Source organism: Fomitopsis serialis (genome assembly GCF_022376445.1).
Source record: "Fomitopsis serialis strain Sig1Antser10 chromosome Unknown B0H18scaffold_5, whole genome shotgun sequence".
Lineage (NCBI taxonomy): Eukaryota > Fungi > Basidiomycota > Agaricomycetes > Polyporales > Fomitopsidaceae > Fomitopsis > Fomitopsis serialis.
This window is the reverse complement of record NW_025954965.1, coordinates 130,547-153,299: the sequence shown is the minus strand read 5'-3', so window position 1 is coordinate 153,299 and position 22,753 is coordinate 130,547. Positions and strand designations below refer to the sequence as shown.

Sequence of the window (22,753 nt, the reverse complement as noted above, 5' to 3'; positions counted from 1 at the left end):
CATTCAATATCTATAGCGGACCAACGAAAGGTCCTCGTCCCTCAGCTTTCACGTCCATAACCCTCCACAAACCGCAACCCTTCCCATCGTTCTGTGCTCCGGCATAGCAGGTCCACCAGTACTTAGCAACCATGTTCCTGCCCGAACCAGCAGGGCCCTGATCAGAGGCATGTGTGCCTGCATCGCCGACGTCATTACCCTCCGGGTCGTCACGCCCTGGAACGGGCGCGGCGTAACGGTTCTTCATATCCGCACGGAGAATGCACGGCACCCCGCACTTGCAACGCGGGGTCGTCTGCGCGCGGAAGTCTGGGCGATAGAAACGAAATGTGATGTTGATCCGTGCGTTCGACGCCTCCCCTCTGGTCGTCGACCGAAACCCTGGTAGCTTGTTTATGTCGTGCTTCAGATCAGGTGGAGAGGGGAGGGCGGATAAAAGAGGTCAATGGTGTTTTGGGGTGGGATGGAATGCTTAAAGCGCTCCTGAGTAGAAGCGTGCATGATTGTTAGCTGAAGTGAAATGGCGTCGTGAGCATGGCCCGACAGACAAACAGGCTGTGTAACAGGGACGCACTGAATTGTGTGCGAGGGGGATGTTAAAAGTACGCGCACTGCGCTCGTCTTTGTCGTCGGTGGGTATGACCTCACGCAGGCGGAAAATCCTACTCGTACCTTGTCACATAGTCAGTCCTGAGCCTGTGAGAAAGACGAACCGTTGCCTACCTAGACTGAGACTGGCGATAGTTGGATACGGGCCAAGATACGTTAATTGGTCTGAATGCGGCCCCACGCTTTCCTTGGCGCCTTCATAGCAGTTGGCTGCCGCAACATTCGCTCGCCATAGGACGTGGTCAGTAATCCTATTCTCGTCGCCGTCGACTTCGCCGGCCCATTCGAGGGGATATCGCTGGCGTTTGTGCATCTCCTCGTTGACAACTTTCTCGACAATCCGGCATGCCTCTTCCAAAGCCGGAGGGAACGGGTCAGGCGGTCCCGTCGCACGTCCGTTATACCTTGTCGACACTGTGAGAAATGTAGACCAGATACCGACGTTCAACTTACCAATATTGTGCGGCCTCATTCATGTCGAGGATGTCCTTCTCCACAGGCTTATCTAGACACCTCACAAAGAAGGATGTTCGGTGTGGACTCTCGACCACACGGTCAAAGAGCCACCACTTATTGCGATGCCAGTCTTCGCTTAGATCAAGCATTGTGTAGAATAGTCTGCGCAAAAAATGAGCATTTGATAGTCGCAATATATGTATCCACAGCCCCAAAACAGGCGTATGATGAACAGCCTGAGGAATCATGGCCGGCTGCCGATAGTTTGCTGCGGCACTCGAAACAACGATTCACATACCTACACGCCAACTGAGGAGGTAGAATGGAAGGGTGGTATGTGCACGGGGTGTGCTCCTCTACAAGAGCGGTGTTCCAAGTGTAAGCGGGGGAAGTGGGACTGGCTTCTTCGGGGACTCTTTCGAGTTTGGTGGGCGAAACAGAGACATAAATTCATCGTTCGTGACGTTTCTTCGCTTTTGCGGAGTATCCATTCCTGTACTCAATAACCAGCCGACCTGCTCATCGTCGACCGCGAAATCCTCCGTCGACGGCGCGGGCCCGGGTGCGGAGAACACACGTTTCGGAGAGACATCACGGCTATCGAGGGAAGCTTTGTTCGATGAGGACGAGGACGGCAGTGCAGAGCCGCTCGACCGCCTCATATCGTTGGCACGACCTATTGACGGCGGCTTCGAGCTGTTCCTTGCAATGCCGCCGGAGCGGGCCTTGGTGGGCGAGCCTCCCAGCCATCCATCCAACCCTGCCGCCCGTTTGCGCTTCCTTCCAGTTGTAGTAGAGTGTTTGCTTGGGGTAATTTCTTTCATTACTTTGGCTGCCTTTTCCACGTCACCATCGCACTTGGCCAACGTGTCCAACAACATTGCCTGGTCGGGGACAGGGGGGTCTAGCAGGCTGACCAGCATCGCGAGTAAGATCTCGGTGTCCATGATTCAATGGTAGACAATATCCAGAAGGATCCCAGCGCGTCGGGCTTATTAGTGTGAGTGTGCCGCAAGCTAGGTGGTGACTAGGGGCGTAGAGCATGGCCGCCGCGGCGCTGGACGACGCGGTCGCGGGGACGCGATCGGCGTCACGATCACGTGGATATCTCGTTATGGCAAGTATCGCATCGGCGACTGCGACTGGCTCGGGCAGCCGACTCAGTCATTCAGGCTCAGGCTCGCACCCACTCCCGACATCTCTGCCTCTTCCACGCGATGGACATGAAAGTGCTGCCCCTCGGCCCCGCCCTACGGATACCCGTGTGCGCAAACACACATACAGGTCTACGAGAGTAAGCCGCCAGGGTTGAACGAACATCCGCTTTCTAACGCGGGACCACCCTCAGCTGATAATAGCTTGCATCATCGTCCAAATCGTCATCCTCATCTACCACCTTGCTGGCGCACCAAAGTCAATATCCAGTCTGTACAGCTCGCAATATCTGCAGCCAGACTTTTCGCACCTCGCGGAACACTGCGCCCATATCTCCCCGATCCCTACGAGCTCGTTTCTCCAGCGTCAACAGGCACTTGCTCAGACACTACACCAGTTGAACGCTTCGGCGTACATTGCTGAGCCGGGGGCAAGTGCTGCCTACTTTGCTAACCTCTCGGCGTCGCACTGGCACCTCTCCGAACGACCTCTCCTCCTTATCGTCTCGCCGAGGCTCGACTCGCACGACCAAGTACATGCTCAGGTCTCCATTCTGACGCCTGCCTTTGAGGCCACGCGTGCAAAGCTTCTCTCTATCCCTAGCTCGGATGAGATCTCCTACCCTTCATGGTCTGAGGATGTTGATCCGTTTGAGGTCGCAGTCTCCGCCGTGCCGCTGCTCAAGGAGGGCACGATCTATGTCGACGGAATGACGCGTAGCTTCGTTCTGGATGGGCTGCAGAAAGCTGCAGCTCAGTCGAATGTTCTCACAGCGCCCGTGGAGATACGTAGGCTACGAGAGAGGAAGAGCACAGAAGAGCTCGAGATCATGAAATGCGTGAACGAGGTGAGTGTCCCCTACCTAGCCTGCTGTCTCGACAATTTCATCGATTTACGTCTCGAAAGGTCACGCTATTAGCCATTCGGGATGTCAGAGAGAACGTGAAGATAGGCATGCGCGAGTCGGAAGTCCGACAGCTCATGTCGACGGCGCTGAGTGCCGCAGGGCTTAGCGACGGCAGCTGCCTGACTCTGTTTGGCGGTGAGTATTAAGGATCTCAAGCGCACCATGTCTGATGTCTCCGGTTATTGACCCAGAGAACGCCGCTTTGCCACACGGCAGCGGAACTGACCGTGTGCTCGGTGCACACGACTTCGTACTGGTTGACTGCGATGGCGGGCTGCACGGCTACCAAAGCGACGTGACCAGGGTACGCCAACGAGAGACAGACTTGCGCTTATACCAATAACTGCCTTACAGACGTATGCTCTGCCCGAGTCGACTATTCATGCAGCTTATCTCAGGGTGTGGCATCTTGTGCATTCGGCTCAGGCCAATGCGCTTGCGACGGCGCGGAATGGAACAATTACCGCTGAGGTAGATGCGGCTGCTCGCAGCACGCTCGCAGCGCAGGGCTATGCGCAGTATCTCACACACAGACTAGGTCACGGTACGTACGCCTTGTCGAAGTCTGTTATAGATTCTAACGAAGTGCATGGACAATCCAAAGGCGTTGGCTTGGAGGTCCATGAATCTCCGTACCTTCGCGGCGGCTCCGAAGATGTGATCCTCACTGGACATACCTTTTCAGATGAGCCTGGAGTGTACATTGAAGGACAGGTCCGTCCGTGAAGGTCATGCTTTACCATTACATCCTGCTGACTGAGCATGCAGGTTGGGATCCGATTGGAGGATTGCTTCTACGTGCACGAGAACGGCACTGCCATCTTCCTTACTGCAGGAGTCGGCGGTGCGGCTAGAGGCCCTTGGGATCCCTGAGTGGACCGTGTATCTCATTGACGATTTGGACATGCAACTGTACTCTACATATCTATGACGGTGTTGGATGCATCCAGGGACATTGCTACAAGGATAGCCTATAGTACTTCGTCGTGAGCGTGGGAAGCTCGCAAGTGAGTACGATGTTGTACAGCGCCGCGATGCATCGTTCTGGCTGCCGAAAGTACTCGCCATCCCTCTACCATACGCATGGCGCGAAAGACTCGTTCCCAAGCAGCAGCAACGGGCAATGCAAACAATGCAACGGGTTCTCAGAAAGCACCGTCTCAGTTCCCTCCTATATCGCCAAAGCGACGTCTTCAGTCTCGTGCACTCTTGGAGGACCAGATAATCTTGGTCGATGTATGTCTCATTCCGAGGAGCACTGGCATGGCGCGATGTTGAGAGCGTCACAAGGGCTTCATGACACCCGAAGAATGCAAGCGTTATGTGCACTTCATTGACAGCCAGTCGTTAGAGCTCACGCCGCCGAAGAAGAGGGGTGAGGCAGAGCGAGTGAATTGTAAGTACAGTATACCTGCTCATCCCTGCACCGAGTATGCTAAACCGAACTTACAGACAGGATGTCTGTGACTTCGGCGGATATGGCCGAACAGTTCTATACTCTGTTCTCCCCGCACCTCCCTCCGTTCCCATACCCTGCCTCGCTCAAGCGGGACGGCGAGGAGGCGCGTCCGGTGCACTCGTTCAATTCGAACATACGGATGTACAAGTACACGCCAGGCCAACACTTTGGCTGTCACTACGATGACTCCGTGCGCGACCCGCAGAATGGCGCGAAGTCGGAGTGGACGCTACTCGTGTACCTGACAGGTATTGAGGACGGGGTCAAGGGTGGCGAGGTGCGTGTCTCCGTATTTTCTGATGGAATGGGTCTCATGGGTCTATAGACGATATTCTACACGGGTCAAAAAGGTAAGAGGGGCACAGAGGTGATTACTGCCCCGTTGACCAAGGGAACGGCCTCTTGCATCGGTACATCCTGCATTTACAATCCGACACAGACGCGTACTCATCAACGACGTCTTCATAGACACGGTCACGAGTGTTTGCTGCACGAAGGCTCGCCAGTCATCTCCGGCACCAAGTACATATTACGTTCCGATCTGATGTTCATAGACTAGGCTGTGAATGTGCTGAAAGCTGCATCCAGTGGTCATGACGAAGACAGGGTACATGCGCTAGGTCACCTTCGGCCTTTGCTTCTCTTTTTTGTAGGCATCCCTGCCTCTACCACATCGTCATCTCTGTCTCTGTCGTCCGCCCCACCTGCGTCCCTCCGTCGTTTCTTCCCGTGACCACCCTTGGATCCCTGATCCTTCATCTCATGCACGGCTACTCTTCCCGCTTCATCCACCCGCTCCCGCAGTAGCGCAATCTCCTCCGCATCTGTCGGCCATAGCTCCATCTGTTTGCCTCCTAGCGTTCCCTCGATGCGCTGGATCAACTCGACGTCGTACTGGGACACCAGCGTAATTGACTTTCCAGAGCGACCGGCTCGGGCTGTACGGCCGACTCGGTGAATGTAGTCTTTGGAATGCGTAGGTACGTCGTAGTTGATCACGACGTCAACGTGAGGGATGTCCAGTCCACTAAAGGAGACATGAGCGTTGGGTTAGGGTTTGGGGCACTCTAGCACTGACCGGCTCGCAACGTCGGTCGCAACCAACACCTTTCGCCCACCACTCTTGAACTTGGCTAGTGCCCCGAGACGTGCGCTTTGGCTTAGCTGTCCATGTAACGGAACAGCCGGGAAGCCTAATGTCCGTAGTATGATTGATACCCTTCATGAAGTGTGAGCTGGTTCTACGAATAGCTAAGTGCAGACGTACCGTTGGGCATCATGAACAGTCCGAGTGAAGATGATGATGGAGTTTTGCGCCAGTGAGTTCGCAAGGTAGACGAGATGCACGTCCTTCTGAGGCAATGGCATAAAGAGATAATATTGCAACAACGTCGATACAGTAGAGTACCTGCATCCAGTATGATGAGTTCGCGCCGCCAGTAAGAATTAACGGAACGCACTTTTCGGACACTTCAACCCGAACAGGGTTCGACAAACTGGCCCGCTGTAGCTTTTGGACCTTCGTAGTCATTGTCGCCGAGAAAAGGTACGTGGTGCGCTCTCGCGGGATGACTTTCAGGATTTTGTCTATGATGGGACCGAAATCCATGTCAAGCAGTCGGTCGGCCTCGTCCATGACCTGAGGTACAAATGAAGAGACATACGGTGATGTGCAGCGAGAATCTCACCAGAAACTTCAACCCTCGTAAACTGAAACCTTTCGTATTCTCCAGGTGGTCGTTCAGACGTCCCGGGGTAGCGACCACTATGTGTGGTCGCTTAGCCAGTGCGACTGCTTGGGACATCGTGTCCATCCCTCCTACGATTGTTGCGCATCTGACCCCCATGGCGGCTCCCAAGCCTTCAAAATGCTGTGATATCTGGTACGCCAACTCTCGCGTCGGTGCGAGGACGCAGGCGAACAAGCCCTTCGGTTCTTCCCATAGTTTTTGCAGAATAGGAAGAGCAAATGCTGCCGTCTTTCCCGACCCGGTAGATGCTACACCGATGATATCTCTGCCTTGCAACGCATGCGGAAGAGCTTCAGCTTGGATATCCGTGGGGGTCTTGAAGTTCAATTGGTCAAGAGCCTCGAGTAGAGGGTCAATGAGGCCCAAAGATTTGAACGTAGGAGCAGGGGTGGACGACGTCGAAGCTTCTTCCGGCGTGGGCATCGCAGCAAGACCAGACGGACGAAGGAGAAGAAGACCTGCAAAACGAGTTCATTCAAACGAGATATGCGGAGCCCGATCTGACTGTGCAGCGAACCAATAAGTACTTTTGCAAGATACGTAAAACAAGTCACTTTGCCGGAGTGGTTAACGGGATCGCCTGCTATTACTGCTTAGTCAGCGGTTGGACTTTGTCCGCGTGTGTTCGAATCGCACAGGTGACGCATTTTTGACATTTATCCGTGTTCCAATTGTCTTTGGCAAGCTGGTACACATGCTCTTTTGTGAGACTCTCTTCTATGCTCATTTGCCGTAGCGAAAGAAGCGTTTTCAACGGTCCCGAGCTCGATTGCCAGATTGGGCAGGTGTTGTTTTCATAGGCGCCGATGCTTCGTCGCGTCGCACTCGTTAGCCAGAGTATTAGCTTAGGAAATCCAGCTGAGCTGTCGCATGCTGCTCAATACACTATATGACCATCCCTTTCGCATCCCTGTTGATGTCGCGGAGGACGTCGGATCGACTGAGCGAGGCGTTGCGAGTGTCTACGCTAGTGGTACATCAGCCGAGGTTTTTCAGAAGTTCAAAGACAGTGTATTGCTAGTTGGGAGTACTCAAACTTTTGGAGTTTGTCGGTGTGCGATTTGTGCCAAGCAATGAGTAGGTGGTTGAGGTGTGTTAGTAGTCTCCCCAGGCAGAGTCAACAACTCGGCAATCTTTGTACCTAAGGTTATCCTTGTTCTATTAGCCAGCTCTGTACCACGCCTTCGTGAGGCATGCTTCGAGATCATAGTATTCAATATGAGTACGTTCCGAATCCCTGCTCCAGTCGACATACCAAATAATGACAATACAACACCAATAAAGTACTCAAATAACGGAGATAGAAACCGAAGCAGTGAAGTTACATGTCCGCCGGTGCCCACAGCACGCATCGGCCACTGGCATTGCCGCTTGCAACACGCTCGAGGACATTAGGATGCGAGCAAGTCACGGCTTGGACCGCAGAGATCCTGTGCAAGTCACTCGGTTACTGGATGTTCACACAGGATGCACCACGCTTACTTGGTCCGATCCGCCAGTCGAGCTACCAACTCGCCCTATAAGAAGTCATGTCACGTCACTTTCACGACGATCAATGATCCTGGCTCACCTTTCCGGAGTATATGTCCAGCGAACGTTCCATGTTCCCGACCTACGGACGCGTGAAAGATGGTGAGTACAGGTTACCTTCGGGATCCATAGACTCACGGTAAAATGTGGGTAGTAGTCTGGATTGGGCGACCATTGTGCCTTAAACACTGTTACCCACCTTCCCTGAAGGGTTGCGTCAGACCATCAGCTACTTTGCGATTCCGCACACATCACAGTACGTACTGTCTGGCAGCTGTGCCTGATCTGGTTGGATGGTCGAGACGAAGGGAACGTGCTCGTGGATTTGAGGACAGATCCACTGAATTCCCACACTGAAAACGAGGTTGCAGTCAGTAACGCGAACACGGATCAACCGAGTCTGAGGTTAGACGTACATCGAAGGAGATCATCATAGCAGGTACTGAGGACTGATTTCCCACTAGGATCCCAGTACGCTGAGCTGACGGATTTCCCATGCTGCCAATCTGCACGAAGGCAGCCCTTGCCTTTAGGCGATCCGAGGTATTCTTCGATAATGTTTTGGTTGAAGTCGTTAGGATTCTCTGTCTCGCTTGCTGAATCCCCTCCGATGTTCTGTAGCTTGCGGGTATCCCAGATCCTGTGCAATGACAGCTGAGTGCCTATCGGCTGACTTGCCAATGAACATACCTCATCGCCCGGCTGTTAGACGCTGTCACCAGGTAATGCGGAGCGGTAGGGTTTACGCTGACACTTCCAACCTTCTCGTTGGACACTTGGAACCAGCGAGCCTTCGACTTGTCCTCTCGCAAATCCAAGTGCGTCAGACCGCCCTCCGCATCTGATATCCACATTTCGCTCCCAGTGACAGGAAGGTCAATACAGGTGATAAGCGCGTCGTCCATGGAGAACACCTCGGTCGAAATGCCTGACGTGAAGGAGAGCTTCGGACAGTACAGTCATATGAACTCGTGTAGACCTTGCCCTCAGTGAGCGTGGCATACCCAGTGTGATCACGACAAATACTCACGCTGTGGGAATCGGTGGGGTCAAACTTGATGTTGGATATTGATGAGTGCGATGTCGCCGGCCAATGGACCTGTAATCTCCAGCTTTTCCCGCTTTTCTCATCTGCCACGACAGACACCTCGCCATCCGCGTCTGCGATCTCGTCGCTTGGTGCTTGTGCGTCCCATATCCCAAGTTGTCCGTGCTTGTCTATGAATATGTGTCAGACTTCGGTCCACACTTGAGACCTTGTACTCACCTCCGAAGAAAATGAGGTCCTTTGTTGGGTCCGGGTGGTATGCTGCACTATACACCCGATCTTGAGTCACCTTCGCACGGGATACGACCTTCAACTTCCCCAGTTTCTCTCGCAACTCAGCTATTGCTGCCTTATCCTTTACATCGTCTGGACCTCCCACGCGTCTAGGATGGGTATTCCGAATGGCCGTCGAGAACGTCGATCTAAGGGCAGCTAGTTCAGTCGGATCCAGCTCCTCAGTGACATCCAGCAGATCCAATTCATGGTGGCGGGGCTTCTTCGCTTGTCTAGCTTGCTCCTCAGCCTCGAGACGCTCTTCTTCTTCCTTGGCCCGTCTCTCTTCCTCTTCCTTCTGAAATCAAGTGAGCGGCGCGCAAGCTCGTCAATGTAAATACCTAAAGGCTTACCTCCCTCTTGCGCTTCTTCGCCGGACTTTCATTGGGATCTACGACCGGTTTCCTGAGACGCGCCGACTGTCGCGCAGGAGCAGGAGCCTCCCTCTCGCGTTTCGTTCTCTTGGCAGGTTGAACAGGCTTTGCACTCGTGCGTACGGTCTTCGTCTGCTTCTTCACTGGTGGTAGATCGACGGTAACATCCAAATCGGCCAGGAGAGCACGATTCTTGGCAATGTTCGCCTCACGCTCCAACTCACTAATGGCGGTCTTAGGGGTCAACGAGGATACAATTTGCAGGACACGCACTAATCTGAATAGTCGGACATTCTGATGAATCTGTTGAAACGACGTTCCCAGTGAGGCCTGAAGGCCTGAGGGCTCGGGATGTTAGGTTCAGGTCGTGGCGCAAAACGGCAATGACGCGCGGGAGCCAGGAAACGCGTCGGGTCACACCGAGCGCGGTGGACGCGTGAGTGTGACATCTGGCGTCTGATGAGTGACCACGACTACTTATCCGAATTCTCGACACAAGTAAGTATGAGGCTGTCAATCTATCCCATGTCTCGTGGAGCATCGAAGTCGCTACTACACACTGATATGTTACACGGGAGCCGGCTTTCTGCGAAACGAGCAATGAATCTAGGGATACATCCAGCAACAGAACGAATATACAATATACAAGGTTCATGCCGGGATTGCCTCCCTCCTAGTCCCCATGTCTACTACGTACGTTGTCCGACCACCCCTTGGGAGTACCATCACTCTCTCCGCCCCATGTAGCTGATAGGTCTCGCAACTCGGCATGACTGAAGTCCTCATGTTTTGTTTGCCGGGAAGCGGGAGAGCGGTTACCGTTACCTTTGGCAATGAAAGTTCTCCATGGTGGAGAGCGATCAGAGTGACTGGCGACGAGAACATCGAACCGTCCTGTAAAGGTCGGTAGGTAACGTGTATCGCTCGGATCAGCAAGTACTCACCTCTGCGCGGAAGTCTCCTCGTTTCGGTCCACTGACTAGCCAATCACCAGTCATATCCTGGATATCGTATCGCAAAAGATACTGGTCCATCTCTGCATCCTCTGCAGGAGCCCAATGAAAGGAGGTGGTGACGGTCACCACAGCCGATATTGGCTGACCTGCGAAGAGCGGTAGAACCTGACCCGAGGGTTGAGAGGAAAACGGATTGGCAAATATACGCAACTGAGCAGCTGCCAGGATCTGCGGAGGGAAGCCCAACACAGCTGAGCGAGACATAACGCGTCACAAATTACCCAACTTACATGCATCTGCGGTATGTCAACAGGAATGATGATGTCTCGCCATTCACCAAAGGATGAATCAAGAGATCTGGGCTTCCCTAGGATCTGAACATACGTCGGTGGAGCATGCCTAATGATGCTCAGAGCGAGACCGACCTGTTTGAGCTGTGCGAACGTCGATGCAAGCTCGCCGCCCTCGCCCAAATTGCCTGGGACCACTAGCTGCCCCGTAACACCGTACAACTCGATCCAGTCCACGCTCTTCGAAAGAGCCTCGACCAGTCTGTCAATAAGGAGCTCACGGTGTGGTAGGAGCGAAGAGTCGTCTGTGACAATTTCTGCCACTGCAGTATTGATGAGAGACTCGACCTCTTGCGAGCAAGGCGTTAGTTTACTGTACTGCAAAAGCGCGTTGATACCCACCCTCTCGTAGCATCCGATATGTAATGTGCAACTTCAAGGGGTCCCGGGCTTACGTGCACCTGTGAGCCTTCATGTATTGGTATGCGCTGGAAGCTCACCCTTTCCGCGTACAGTATCGAGCTGGAACAGAAATTGGCCCGATTGAGCAGGCGTCACGGTCTAAGGGATGATCAGTAGGAGTGTAACGGCAGCGGCGTGACCAACTCACCACCACCGCGGGCTTCTGTGATTGGCAGCTTACGACCTTGACACTATTCAAGTCTTGTCCAGATGGTTTCAGTTCTGCTGAGCGGATGCGAACATGTTGATGGGATGTAGTAGACAGAGTGAAACGACTGAACAGCCTGTGAACAACAATGAGGTCAGATCTTCAGTAAGCAGACAAGCTGTGTACCTTGTACCCCGGAAGAAGTCCTCGACATTGGTTGTAACGGGAAGAGATGTTGTCACGAATCTCGCGAGGTTGAGTCTTCGGTTCAACTCTGGCTCAGCCCCTGTTGTGTACTCGATGTTGATGTTGACTCTCTATGAACAATCAGGATGCAGCCGATGTTACCCACTCAGGATCCACTAACCAGAGTGTGATACGAGGATGCGTCACTATGCGGGACTGCTACTGTCACTACCTGCCGTTTCCCGACATCCCGCAGGATGATCGCACCGTCGATGATTTCGAGGGTAGCACTTCCTCCTGTGTCTTATTCAGCACACGACCATGTGATATCGAAAGAGTAAGGGCTGACCTCCATCATCCAACGTCGCCTCATTGAAACGAAACTGCACACCAGACGGAGAGACGAGCCTCAAGGTAGCCGCGGAGATGTCGTTTCTGCCTGTCTGCAAGGACACCGTCATGGACGCAGGCGTGCCCAATTCAACTGGCCCGGCGTCAGAGAATAACGTAACGAGGAACCGCAACATGGACCTACTCCGTTTTGGCGGGCGCAAACGCACGTCTACAGCGTGATGATCCTTCGGGATCCGGACCAATGCCGGCAGGTCTTTTGGCCTCGTGGTCTTTGTCGGAGCCGCTAACTTGGCCTCCTTCCGCTCGAACACCAGTCGCGCCATCTTCACCTGGCTAGACTGCAACGCGAACATGCCTGCTGTCGACGACTGGTGGTCATAAATGGGTGTGGTACACGCGCATGGACAACAGGTGACTTACGGGACAGAACAACGTGAGCTTGGTTGATCCGGGTTGGATTGATGGTACTGGTACCGAAAACGTTAGTTGGACACCCTCATGCCCCACTAAGACTGCAACAATCTCGTCGACGGGCAAGTCCTTCGTCATTACATTAATCAACCCGCGAAGCTCAAGCAGTAAGACGACTTACACATGACAATCGATTACGCACAGTCACGTCCAATAGTGCGCCGTCCTGATCCTGCGCTAAGCGGGCTGCGTGTTCTGATATTGTGACAGACAAGGCCGGATGATCTGGGTAGAGCATGTCTGATGATAGTGTGAGCAGCGAGGGGTACTCAGTATGAACTTCCTGCGGGAAACAAGGATGAGAGAACCGACCTATTTGCAACTCGTCTGCAGCATGTCGCAGACTCTCGATCAACCCAGTGACGTATGCCTTGTGATCGTCGACGTCCATGAGCAGGTCTGCACCCATGTCTTCCACGTACGCCTTCAAGAAGTCAAGGACGATGTGGGCCCAATCAGCATCCTTGACCTGCTCCGTGGACGCGTGGATGCTCAGCGCCTGCATCCGCATGAAAGACTCGAGTGAAGACCATCCATGCGGCGCATAGTGGGCAGGCAGGTTCTTGTACGTGTCAAACGCGCTCGGAAGGCGGCCTCGGACACTGCGCTCACGTCAGTACATGTTGTAGAGGTCTGCTGATGAACTTACACATCCAGAGCTGCGAGGTTGCCGTGCAGCTTGATTGCGAACTTCCGCCGACCTGAGCTGGCGTAGCACTCTATAGCACGATTTGTGATCGTGACATATAGGTCGAACAGCGCGTCTCTGTCGGCGATAGCCGCTAACAGCTCCTGCCTGGAGATTGTCTGCGACGATCTTTGGGCTTGAGTGTTCCGCGATATAGGTTCTGCAAGAGCTGACAAGAACGGAGGGCGGGAAGGCAAGTGGCCTGTCCTTGTGCCAATGATGTCCAGCTGCTTACGTGTCAATAATTTGGGCAGCCGAAATCATGATCCTCCTCACTTGTTGCTGTGCGAGCTCCATGAGCTCTCCCTTGAGAGCAAAGTATCGCGCCTGCGACGCCTTACTAAGGTTCAACGCGCCTACCCACGTATCGCAAATGTCGGTCACGCTCAATGCTGAGGAGTAGATCCATGACTCGATGAAGAATTCGGGCAGCGTGTCCTAGAAGCTTGTTCATCCCAATGTTAGTCTCAAAGGGGTGCACGGCTTACCTCTAACTCGCGTAGCCGCCTGCCAAAGTTGGTCAAGAACTTCACGGACCTTCTACATATCTCTGCCACTCTCCCGAGCTTACTCAGCAGGATGCACTGTCTGGCCAGCAGGTATATGCGGAAGTCGAAGATGGAAATGGTATTCCCGATGATGAGGTCCCGATAAGGCTTCCGTGTGGTAGAAAGGAGAGGAGCGGAATCGTCTTGTGGGTCAGGGGAGATGAGTGAGCCGAACCAAGACAAATTCCTATCTCGGACGACCTTGAAGAAGGCTGTTTCTAGTTCGTTATATTGTTCCAGGGCATCTTCAAACAAACTGACGCCTTCCAAGGACAGTGCAAGACTTTCCTGGCATATACTCAGCCTTTTCACAGTGTGCAGTCGAAGGAAGGTAGACTACCTTCAATATGAAGAACGTACAGAAGTTCCATCCGGGCATCTGCACCTGTCCTTCAGACCGCTTCATTTCGGCTTCCCTTTGGCTGAAAGCCGAATCAAACGCAGCTAGGATGCCATCCTTGAGCTTGGTGATGAACTCTGCCCAGGCCGCAGGATTCTCGAAGTCGGATGACCAAACAAGCTGCACGCATCTTGCTGGAATATCAATACGCGAGGGCACACAACAAGAAGCCGGCGTACCCACCTGTCTTTCTTATCAATGTTGAAGTCTGCCTTTATCTTGTCAAGCACGGATGTCTTCATCTGAAACATGCGTTGTTGTGACGCCCTCCCTTCCGGCCGGATAATATGCACTATGAGCCATTCCTGGTATTTGCGTTGACTAACAATCTGGTGCCAGTCTCGTATTTGTTTCTTGACAGTGTTCTTGTACGTCTCATTGTCCTGTATGTGCGGCTATGAGAGACGAGAACAGGCAAGGAGACGACGTAAATCACCTCGCATACGACGAAGTAGATATTCAGCAGCGGCTTCTCGAGTAGGGTCTGCGGGATTTGCGACGTGTTTTCTTGTCTGACCGACTCCAGTGTTGCAAGCCTAACATTGAGGTCTTGTATCGTCTGAGTGCTTTGTGAGCCCTGTCGGGCAGGTCCTCTCCAGACTAGAGTGCGCAACGGGAATTGGCATAGCAGAGCTGCCCAGACTTGCTTCCAGTGGTCCGTTGCTAGGAACTCGCGCGAAGAGGCGTACGTCACCAAGACACCTTGGTTGCTCATTGAAATGATCGTGAAGGTATTGACGTGACTTGGGTGTACTCGATGTCACCTCCCGTATGTCCTTCAGTGCGATGTCCCGCTGGGTAACGTCGGGGGACCGTCGCATGCGTCGTTGCCGTTGTTGCGAAAGAGCTGTGTGGAAGCAGAACGGCGGCGAGCCCGGTCGAATGTCACACAGGCTTATGAAGACCGTAGAGTGTGGAATGTGAAATGTAGAGTTTGAGTGTATAGCAGCAGTGGTACTGGGATACTACGCGCCAGAAGTCAGCGTGCCGCGGTCGGGCGCCTGTCACTGTGCAGCGATCGCTCGGCGAACGTGGCCTCTGCCATGTCCGCAGTCCCACACTCTTGCCTGCTGACCATCCCTCCCGTCCTTGACTGGAATAGACGAAAAGTACGTAGTATCCCCTTACCTGGGTACAAGACTTACGGAGTGTCATCCAGGATGAACGCCATATTCTTACACACGACAGCTGCTGCCGTCATGGCGTACGGGTATAACAGTCTGAAGCAGATGCCAGTGGACAAATTTCTCAGCGCCCAGAAAGGAGGACATAGCCAGTTCTTGACTATCATTGGGTGCCTCTATCTGTCTCCTCTTGCTTTGTTCGGATGCATGCTAACCAGGAGTCGTTCCCAACGGGTTCCCATGAAGGCTCTGGCTGGCATTCACGACTATGACACTGGGATTGGCGTCAGAACTGTCTCCTACGATGACCGGTATGTGCTGTGCTGCTCTTGTCAAGTACCGCCTCCAACGTAGCGAACTTAGTCTTCCGGAAGATCAAGAGACTGGTCCTTATGGTTGCCTTGCCGGTAAGACGCAGGTCCCTGTTCACATGAGACTGTTTTAATCAAAGACATAGATATCTACCATTGTTACCACGGTGTACTGGGGTCTTCTCATCTTCTGGCCCGAAATGATACTCGCTGCCAGGCCGCTCCCAGTCGAATCTCCAACCCCGGATGAACTCGTACCGTCATTCTCGGAGCCCACGATCCTGCGCATTCCATTGCATCTCGACCTTGCGCTGCACGCTCTCCCGGCAGCCTCTTTGATTTTGGACTTCTTCTTTGTCGAGCGCAAATACACTCGTGGTCAAGCCGTCTACGGTGGCATCATCATGACGGTCTTGGCTTGCTTGTCGTACGCTCCATGGATCGAGTACTGCGCGAGATTCAACGGATCCTGTGAGTGGCCTTTCGCAACACAGCATAGTGATTTCGCTGAAGTATATTTCTCCAGTCCCCTACCCCTTCCTGACGGAGAATCCTTTCGACGTTCGGGTCATGATCTATGCAGGCCTGAGCACGTTCGCTCTGGTAACCTTCTGGATCATGAATGCACTACACTCGTGAAAGACTCAAATCGTCTGCCAACGGTTGTGCACACACATTCTACCATGTAATATACCGTCTCGGGATGAATTGCAATGAAGTGTCACCTGTAAATGGCACGATTACGCATGTACGAGGCCCGGCAGTTTGTAGCAGTTTGTACGGTTGTGCGCAAGTGCGCCAAGCACGAGCCCCGATCGGTGATCGAGCGCGTAAGATCTAGATCTGACATCTCTCTGACTTTGCTCGCCAGCCAGTCTCAAATTGACTCCATCTACACTCGCGACCTCACCTTGCTGTCAGCTACTTTTAATCCTTCTCAGAATCCCTTAGAACTTCACACAAATATAAGACGAGGATGGCGACCTTGACAGACAAGAAGAAACTGTGGGGCGGTCGGTTCACTGGAGAGACAGATCCTCTGTACGTTCGCGCGTTGTTAACAGCAGACTCGGAGTTGGCGTCCTCATGAGCTCGCCTTATGTTCTCGCACGCAGAATGCACGAATTCAATCAGTCCCTGAAGTATGACAAAAGGATGTACGCTGCAGATGTTGCAGGATCGATCTCTTACGCGCGAGCCCTCGCAAAAGGCGGAATCCTGACTGAAGACGAGAAGAATAAGATCGTAGAGGGTCTGACACAAGTGCGCGCTGAGTGGGAACAGGCGACGGTGTGTTAGAAACCATCTCCAAACACCATTGTAGTGATGTGTCCTTCAGTTCGAGGTACAACCCGGAGACGAGGACATTCACACTGCAAACGAGCGCAGACTTACGGAGCTCGTCGGCCCAGTCGGAGGCAAGCTGCACACTGGTCGCTCTCGTAATGACCAAGTCGCGACCGACATGCGACTCTGGCTCATGGGCGAGGTGGAAGAGGTGGTGCAGTCGGTGAAGGCGCTCTTGCGAGTCATGGTCGAACGCGCGGCAAAGGAGATTCAGTACCTGATGCCAGGATACACCCACCTGCAGGTGCGGTTCACATCTTTGCGGCGATGCACGAGCTCTAATATATCACCAGCGCGCACAACCTGTCCGGTGGTCCCACTGGCTCCTATCGCACGCGTTCCCCCTCCAAGCGGACCTGCAGCGTCTGCAACAAATGATCCCCCGAATTGCTGTCCTACCCCTTGGCAGCGGCGCCCTCGCCGGCAATGGCTTTGCGCTCGATCGCGACTTTCTCGCGAAGGACCTCGGCTTCCAGTCCGTCGCGGAGAACAGCATGTACGCCATCAGCGACCGCGACTTCGTCGTCGAGTTCATGATGTGGGCGAGCTTGACCATGACACATCTGAGCCGGCTGTCTGAAGACTTGATCATCTACTCGACCGCTGAATTCGGCTTCGTCAAGCTGAGCGACGCTTACAGGTATGGGCCCTCGCTCTTCTCGCGGAGAAGCGTTCATCAAACGGCTTTTGTAGCACTGGATCTAGTATGATGCCTCAGAAAAAGAACCCCGATTCGCTGGAACTCATTCGAGGGAAGACGGGCCGCATCTTCGGTAACGTAAGTGTAGGGAATTTGAAGTAGCGGTGTTGCACTAATCGCCCACGCAGATGTCCGGCTTCATGATGTCTCTGAAAGGTCTTCCATCCACGTACAACAAGGACCTGCAAGAGGACAAGGAGCCTCTGTTCGACACGGTCGACACTGTATCAGCTGCCCTAAAGATCGCTGAGGGTGTCATTGCAACTCTCGAGGTGCGACACTGTCGTCTTTGAACGTAATCCCAGAGCTGCAGCTAAGTTCAGGTCAACGCATCCGCGATGTCCGGAGCCTTGCAAGAGAGTTCAGACATGCTTGCTACCGACCTGGCCGACTACCTGGTCCGCAAAGGGGTGAGTGTCGATTGCGATCTTCCGCTCTAGCTTGCTCATACTTCATCAGATCCCTTTCCGTGAGACTCATCACATTTCCGGACGTGCCGTCGCACTGGCCGAGTCGCGCAAGTGCTCTCTGTCAGAGCTTACGCTGCAGGACTTCAAGTCGCTCAGCGACAAGTTCGACGAGGATGTGAAGACGGTGTTTGACTTCGAGAACAGTGTACAAGCGCGCTGCTCCATCGGCGGACCACACAAGACGATGGTGGAAAGGCAGATTGACGTGCTGCGTGCTGCGTTGGCCGAATGAGACCATCGTGGAAGTCGCGCAGCCAATAGGAGTGGTAGCAGTGATGGCGCAGCTGATACTTAGGCTCTGCACAAAAAATGTAGTCGTACATCCACAATGTAGCCTTTCTTGACTGTACAAGGCGCCGACTGGACGAGTCTGACACTGTAAAAGACCCGCGAGACGATGGAAGCGGGCGCCTAAGTGGCGTCTATGGCAACTGGGCGCGTTCGGCGGCCCATCACAAACCGGAATAACCACAGCCACTCGCACTGCCCGCTGGTGTTCAAGAACGCCGTGCCCCTCCCGCTCTTTCCCCAGGCCTCTCATAGGACTCCCAGCCAACCTTTCGCTCCTCCCTGGTGGAAGCGGCATTGATTGTTTGCTTCTGTCTTCAATTTGATTAACGCCTTTACCACCGCCCACCACCTCTTTCATCCGCACCACTACAACCCCTTCCTCTTACTACCCCACACCTAATTGCTCGGTACCATGGCCAGAGACAGACTCGCGGCGCTGAGGGTGAGTGCATCGCATGCCTCGGTAGCGTCGTCTATGGGTACTGACAAGTCGTTCTCAACGCCAGGCTCAGCAACAGACCCACACGTTTGTCGACTACCATTGCCTGCGTGTTGTGTGCTCACAGTCTCGTCTGTAGCGACTCCTACCCCATGCAGACTCAGCCAAGGCTGCCGTATGGCGGAGCTGCAAGCATGGACAGCTTCGACTCGGCGGCGAAGGACAGCACGACCGCCCTTGGCGCAACAGACAGCATGTCTGCTTTCTATGCTGAGGTGAGTCTATCTCGCGCGACACGGCTTTTGCACGATGCTCTGGGCTGCGCTTTCGGTCCTACTCGGTCCTTTGCCTCGTGTCAGACTGCATTGTTCGTCGGGGCGGCTACGACAGCGACTCGAAGCTATGTGGAGTCGCTGGCGCTTCGTGACGAAGCGCGTTGCAATGGTTGCCCGACCCTCCCAAATGATCCTTCTCCGGTTCTGACCTATTGTTGGTGATGTTGCTGCTGGTGAATGGTCCACAAGGGAGACCACATGAGCTCTCATACCGTATCATGCTCGCGCCCACGGCGGTCCCGCTTATGATGGGGTGCAAGCTCCGCTGCTGCTGTGTAGCGCTCATAATCATGTAAGGCGCTGAGGTTTGGTGCACCATTCCCCCAAATTACAGGGTTGCAAGGCTCTGTTCGAGGCGTGCATCGCGGGACCGTGCAAACTCGCGGCTGCTGGTTGCGGCCGTCTCATGCGGGGAGCTTCCGGATAGCTACATACGTGATGCAGTGGGTAGTGTCGGGCTTTTCTGATGTAGCCGTAAACCGAGAGCGAAGCCTGAGCTGCAAGCCACGTATGATGAGTCGAAAACGAGCATGGGTACTCATTCATGTCGTGCTTTAGATCTCCTCCATCCAAGATGACCTCCGGACCTTCAACGACAACGTCGCGCGCATCGGCGAACTCCACTCCCGCTCGTTGGACAACACTGACGACGCTGCAGCGCAGCGCGTCGCCCAGCAGCTCGACGAACTCGTTCAGGACACAAGCGCGCTTAGCACAACCCTTAAGCGACGGGTAAAGGCTCTCGAGCGCTCACCTGGTGCAGGGCGGGATGGTCAGATCCGCAGGCAACAAACAGGCTTGGTCAAGCAGAAGTTCGTTGAGGCGATCCAGAGCTACCAGAGCGTCGAGCAGCAGTTCCGTTCAAAGTATAAGCAGCGGATGGAGCGCCAGTTCAAGATCGTCAAGCCGGATGCCTCACCAGAGGAGGTCCGGGCTGTTGTCAATGATGACCAGGGTGGCCAAATCTTCAGTCAAGCTGTGAGTGTGTAGCATCATCTCATTCCAGTCACGGACTAACGTCATATCAGCTTATGAACTCGAACCGCTACGGCCAAGCACAATCCGCGTACCGTGAAGTGCAGGAACGGCACGAGGATATCCGGCGTATCGAGAAGACTCTGACTGAGCTCGCCCAGCTGTTCAACGATGTAAGTCCTGCCTGTAGAACGTCCGATGTGAAGAAGACTTACGTGTTACACCAGATGAGTGTCCTCGTTGAGCAACAAGAGGAACAAATCAACGTCATTGAGACGACAGCAGCCTCCGTTGAGAAAGACACGGAGCTAGGGTGAGTTTACGTACGGACATGTATGAAGGGATGTCTGTTGCTCACAGATCGTCTTTTTCTAGACTGAACTACACGGAGAAAGCTGTCGTGTCTGCGCGTGCAGCACGCAAGAAGCGATGGATCTGCTTCGGGCTTCTCCTTATCATCCTCATAATCGTTGCCATCATCATCGTCGTTGAAGTTCTCAAGAACCAGAACACAAAGAAGTAGGACATCGATGGCAGATGCCGGCTTGCATGCCTACGTACTTGTTTCTTTCCATTGCTCTCGCAGACTCAGGCAGGACAAGGACGGTTTCCCCGATGTAGTCCAGTTTGTATCTGTTCTTCGAATACTGTACATGAACATCACCCTACACCCCACTTCGTTCCTCGACGGCAGCTCATGTGCTCTAGCGTACAGATGCACCTCTCGCTATCCACATGTCAAACGAGTTGATACCTTTTCTTATTGGTCTGATGCTTGCCCGCCTTGTAAATTACTTCTTAGAATTCTGCGGCGAGCGAGTTCTTGTGACATTCCGGAAACCCAAGTGCGAAACGACCTGCTCATGAATGCCTCGTGTTGTTGGCCTGCACACTGTGTGGCAATGAGAGCTGCGTGTTTGGCGCAAGGTTGCGGTGCGGCGCAGGCATGCAACAGTTGCGGCTCAGACTGATGCTAGATTGAGAGATACCAAGTGATTTTTGACACAGGGACAGATCCACCTTGGGCAGGCGCTCCACACGCTGGCTCAGTCCCGGCAGATCCAGAACGCGGAATGTCAGCAATCGCATACTTGCGGCCGAGGGATGTGCGAGATGTACAGACCGAAAGAAGGTTTTGAACATCGAACCGGAGGCTTGTGACTGCGACCCAGGCCGGAACACAGCCAGTAGGAGAGTTGTAATTGCCCATCTCTCACGGAAGCGGCAGCATGAGAGGGGGGGAGCAGAAATAATTGCTTCTCCAGAGACAAGAGCACAGAGAACCGCCCAAGAACAGACAAAATTGCAGTTCAAACCTGAGCGACGCGCCGATCCGCGCACAACAGAACTCGACCCGCTGAACCCGCCTGGGTACCTGGTGACCGTCGATTGTTTCCGGTTGTTTCCTTGTCAGGACTGAATGGTGTCCGAGCGCGCCTGTCCGACGAACGCTGTGTTGGCCATTGACACGGACCGCTTCCGCAGGATAAGGCGGAAAGACGTGCCGGGCGGATAAGCGCAAGCGACGGGGACAGGATAGAGCATGCTCGGTGGACTGGTGGCCTCGAGAGGGCTCGCGAGGTCGTCGACGGTGGCAGCAACGAGCAGCTCGAGAGAGCGGGTCGACAGGCTGTGGGGGCAGCAGGGGACGCGAGGAAGACAGGACGGGCGGAGGGAGAGGCAGTGGCGAGGCGCGGGTCGTCGGAGGAGAGGATGCGGCATGTTGGGAAGCCGGGGCAGATCGGGGCGGGGGATCTTTGACATATCGTCGCAGCGCCTCCACGTGCATATCTCAGATCCAAGTCTGCGACGAGCTGACGCGTCCCCTCCCTACCACCTTATAAACCGCCTCCTCGCCCGCCTCCTGCCCCCATCTACTGCCCACCACCTCGCCCGCCCACCGACGCCCGAGCATCGTAAGTGTCCCCTGCTGCTATACTATACCACTCCGAGCCTTGTGGTTGACGCCTTCTTCCCTCCCAGTGATCCGTCGCTCTACACTCCTCCGCCTCACTTCACGAACGACCACAGCCATCATGCCCGCCAAGAAGCGCTGCCAACTCCAAGCTGAACCCCGATGCAACTCGGCCGTTCTTCGTCTCGTCGGACAATGCCCACATTGTCGAGCAGAGTTTTGCGGTGCGGTGCGTAACAATGGCATTCACCTCCCGGCTCGAACTAATGATATCCCCTCCCCTCCCCCGTTCTATAGCACCGCATGCCTGAGCATCACAATTGCCAGAACCTGGAGAGCTGTCGACAACAGGCCTTCGAGAAGAACAAGGCGAAGCTGGAGAGTGAACGGACGGTAGCGTCCAAGATGGCGATGGCATGACCTGCCTGTCCGGCTCCATCCTCCCTCCACTGCCTCTTCTCTGCTGGCTCCTGCGCCTTCCTTGCTCTCATTCGCCCACCACCGTATCCCCCGCAGGTCAGGTCATATCCATCGCCATCTGCATTTCTCCCCCATACATGACTCGCGCTTACGATCTCACGGACGCATCGCATATATTAATGTACACACATATACTTCATCTCCATGGGTATTCCTGGTGACCCCTGTTCTTTACACCTCGGCGGTCTTATTTAATGGGATGTCTCCTCGCTATAGAGCGGCTTAACTGGACGGTACTGGTGTGTTGATCGTGTGAGCATCTGCTGAAACGCGCCCCAGCGGGAATGATAGGTAAATGTTC

At 54.1% G+C, this 22,753-nt stretch overlaps 10 protein-coding genes and 1 non-coding gene across 11 annotated transcripts; 7 read left to right on the top strand and 4 right to left on the bottom strand.

Annotated features, from left to right (window-relative positions):
- Positions 1-10: 10 nt before the first annotated feature.
- B0H18DRAFT_1082483 (uncharacterized protein) lies at positions 11-1,511 on the bottom strand (the record flags this gene model as incomplete). Its single annotated transcript, XM_048031539.1, has 5 exons — positions 11-355; positions 575-672; positions 724-1,013; positions 1,063-1,227; positions 1,426-1,511. 5 exons carry the CDS (start codon positions 1,509-1,511, stop codon positions 11-13), a joined length of 984 nt encoding a protein of 327 aa, XP_047898531.1.
- A 771-nt stretch (positions 1,512-2,282) lies between these two features.
- Positions 2,283-4,000, top strand: B0H18DRAFT_1114548 (peptidase M24; the record flags this gene model as incomplete). Its single annotated transcript, XM_048033131.1, has 7 exons — positions 2,283-2,327; positions 2,414-3,067; positions 3,127-3,262; positions 3,319-3,431; positions 3,482-3,671; positions 3,732-3,841; positions 3,896-4,000. The coding sequence occupies 7 exons, from the start codon at positions 2,283-2,285 to the stop codon at positions 3,998-4,000; spliced, it is 1,353 nt and encodes a 450-aa protein (XP_047898530.1).
- A 210-nt stretch (positions 4,001-4,210) lies between these two features.
- B0H18DRAFT_1082481 (uncharacterized protein) lies at positions 4,211-5,145 on the top strand (the record flags this gene model as incomplete). The annotated part of the gene is made up of 4 exons (XM_048031538.1): positions 4,211-4,363; positions 4,418-4,523; positions 4,580-4,863; positions 4,912-5,145. The coding sequence occupies 4 exons, from the start codon at positions 4,211-4,213 to the stop codon at positions 5,143-5,145; spliced, it is 777 nt and encodes a 258-aa protein (XP_047898529.1).
- A 62-nt stretch (positions 5,146-5,207) lies between these two features.
- B0H18DRAFT_869321 (DEAD-domain-containing protein) lies at positions 5,208-6,760 on the bottom strand (the record flags this gene model as incomplete). Its single annotated transcript, XM_048040006.1, has 5 exons — positions 5,208-5,613; positions 5,665-5,805; positions 5,854-5,994; positions 6,047-6,225; positions 6,275-6,760. The coding sequence occupies 5 exons, from the start codon at positions 6,758-6,760 to the stop codon at positions 5,208-5,210; spliced, it is 1,353 nt and encodes a 450-aa protein (XP_047898528.1).
- Positions 6,761-6,886: 126 nt separating this feature from the next.
- B0H18DRAFT_t39 lies at positions 6,887-6,981 on the top strand. Its single transcript has one exon. It is a non-coding gene; the product is annotated as a tRNA-Ser (tRNA).
- Positions 6,982-7,487: 506 nt separating this feature from the next.
- B0H18DRAFT_977649 (WD40-repeat-containing domain protein) lies at positions 7,488-9,936 on the bottom strand. The gene is made up of 12 exons (XM_048044270.1): positions 9,836-9,936; positions 9,542-9,785; positions 9,135-9,486; positions 8,898-9,085; positions 8,820-8,846; positions 8,558-8,781; positions 8,284-8,507; positions 8,132-8,220; positions 8,006-8,071; positions 7,908-7,949; positions 7,820-7,854; positions 7,488-7,767 (listed from the first exon to the last, which is right to left on the bottom strand). The coding sequence occupies exons 1-12, from the start codon at positions 9,853-9,855 to the stop codon at positions 7,659-7,661; spliced, it is 1,620 nt and encodes a 539-aa protein (XP_047898527.1). The 5' UTR covers positions 9,856-9,936; the 3' UTR covers positions 7,488-7,658.
- Positions 9,937-10,029: 93 nt separating this feature from the next.
- Positions 10,030-15,037, bottom strand: B0H18DRAFT_977642 (trafficking protein particle complex subunit 10). The gene is made up of 19 exons (XM_048044269.1): positions 14,502-15,037; positions 14,249-14,448; positions 14,006-14,195; positions 13,606-13,953; positions 13,394-13,555; positions 13,079-13,344; positions 12,742-13,031; positions 12,551-12,669; positions 12,379-12,498; positions 12,140-12,326; positions 11,954-12,088; positions 11,786-11,901; positions 11,605-11,735; positions 11,419-11,554; positions 11,309-11,369; positions 11,211-11,258; positions 10,809-11,158; positions 10,507-10,746; positions 10,030-10,456 (listed from the first exon to the last, which is right to left on the bottom strand). Exons 1-19 carry the CDS (start codon positions 14,778-14,780, stop codon positions 10,214-10,216), a joined length of 3,621 nt encoding a protein of 1,206 aa, XP_047898526.1. The 5' UTR covers positions 14,781-15,037; the 3' UTR covers positions 10,030-10,213.
- A 41-nt stretch (positions 15,038-15,078) lies between these two features.
- On the top strand, positions 15,079-16,251 carry B0H18DRAFT_977640 (FAR-17a/AIG1-like protein). Its single transcript, XM_048044268.1, has 6 exons — positions 15,079-15,174; positions 15,225-15,359; positions 15,436-15,500; positions 15,553-15,596; positions 15,647-15,971; positions 16,027-16,251. The coding sequence occupies exons 2-6, from the start codon at positions 15,226-15,228 to the stop codon at positions 16,137-16,139; spliced, it is 681 nt and encodes a 226-aa protein (XP_047898525.1). The 5' UTR covers positions 15,079-15,174; position 15,225; the 3' UTR covers positions 16,140-16,251.
- Positions 16,252-16,349: 98 nt separating this feature from the next.
- Positions 16,350-18,366, top strand: B0H18DRAFT_977637 (argininosuccinate lyase). Its single transcript, XM_048044267.1, has 8 exons — positions 16,350-16,541; positions 16,616-16,790; positions 16,840-17,091; positions 17,141-17,487; positions 17,541-17,625; positions 17,676-17,819; positions 17,871-17,957; positions 18,007-18,366. The coding sequence occupies exons 1-8, from the start codon at positions 16,477-16,479 to the stop codon at positions 18,247-18,249; spliced, it is 1,398 nt and encodes a 465-aa protein (XP_047898524.1). The 5' UTR covers positions 16,350-16,476; the 3' UTR covers positions 18,250-18,366.
- A 75-nt stretch (positions 18,367-18,441) lies between these two features.
- On the top strand, positions 18,442-20,678 carry B0H18DRAFT_1082475 (t-SNARE; the record flags this gene model as incomplete). Its single annotated transcript, XM_048031537.1, has 7 exons — positions 18,442-18,456; positions 18,969-19,022; positions 19,641-20,060; positions 20,111-20,230; positions 20,285-20,370; positions 20,433-20,576; positions 20,654-20,678. 7 exons carry the CDS (start codon positions 18,442-18,444, stop codon positions 20,676-20,678), a joined length of 864 nt encoding a protein of 287 aa, XP_047898523.1.
- Positions 20,679-22,093: 1,415 nt separating this feature from the next.
- Positions 22,094-22,392, top strand: B0H18DRAFT_869372 (uncharacterized protein; the record flags this gene model as incomplete). Its single annotated transcript, XM_048040012.1, has 2 exons — positions 22,094-22,201; positions 22,270-22,392. The coding sequence occupies 2 exons, from the start codon at positions 22,094-22,096 to the stop codon at positions 22,390-22,392; spliced, it is 231 nt and encodes a 76-aa protein (XP_047898522.1).
- Between the last annotated feature and the right edge of the window lie 361 nt (positions 22,393-22,753).

Excerpts from the sequence above, each read along its gene's own strand:
- B0H18DRAFT_977642 (XM_048044269.1), bottom strand. The coding sequence starts at position 14,780 with ATGAGCAACCAAGGTGTCTTGGTGACGTACGCCTCTTCGCGCGAGTTC. Across the intron at positions 12,670-12,741 it reads TGCAGACGAGTTGCAAATAG|ACATGCTCTACCCAGATCAT; the intron begins GTCGGTTCTCTC and ends CACTATCATCAG. Across the intron at positions 11,736-11,785 it reads CATCCTCGTATCACACTCTG|AGAGTCAACATCAACATCGA; the intron begins GTTAGTGGATCC and ends GATTGTTCATAG.
- B0H18DRAFT_977637 (XM_048044267.1), top strand. The coding sequence starts at position 16,477 with ATGGCGACCTTGACAGACAAGAAGAAACTGTGGGGCGGTCGGTTCACT. Across the intron at positions 16,542-16,615 it reads ACTGGAGAGACAGATCCTCT|AATGCACGAATTCAATCAGT; the intron begins GTACGTTCGCGC and ends TCTCGCACGCAG. Across the intron at positions 17,092-17,140 it reads CAGGATACACCCACCTGCAG|CGCGCACAACCTGTCCGGTG; the intron begins GTGCGGTTCACA and ends ATATATCACCAG.
- B0H18DRAFT_977640 (XM_048044268.1), top strand. The coding sequence starts at position 15,226 with ATGAACGCCATATTCTTACACACGACAGCTGCTGCCGTCATGGCGTAC. Across the intron at positions 15,597-15,646 it reads TCCTTATGGTTGCCTTGCCG|ATATCTACCATTGTTACCAC; the intron begins GTAAGACGCAGG and ends TCAAAGACATAG. Across the intron at positions 15,972-16,026 it reads CGCGAGATTCAACGGATCCT|TCCCCTACCCCTTCCTGACG; the intron begins GTGAGTGGCCTT and ends ATATTTCTCCAG.
- B0H18DRAFT_977649 (XM_048044270.1), bottom strand. The coding sequence starts at position 9,855 with ATGTCCGACTATTCAGATTA. Across the intron at positions 8,072-8,131 it reads TCAGGCACAGCTGCCAGACA|GGAAGGTGGGTAACAGTGTT; the intron begins GTACGTACTGTG and ends GCAACCCTTCAG. Across the intron at positions 7,855-7,907 it reads TGGACATATACTCCGGAAAG|GGCGAGTTGGTAGCTCGACT; the intron begins GTGAGCCAGGAT and ends GACTTCTTATAG.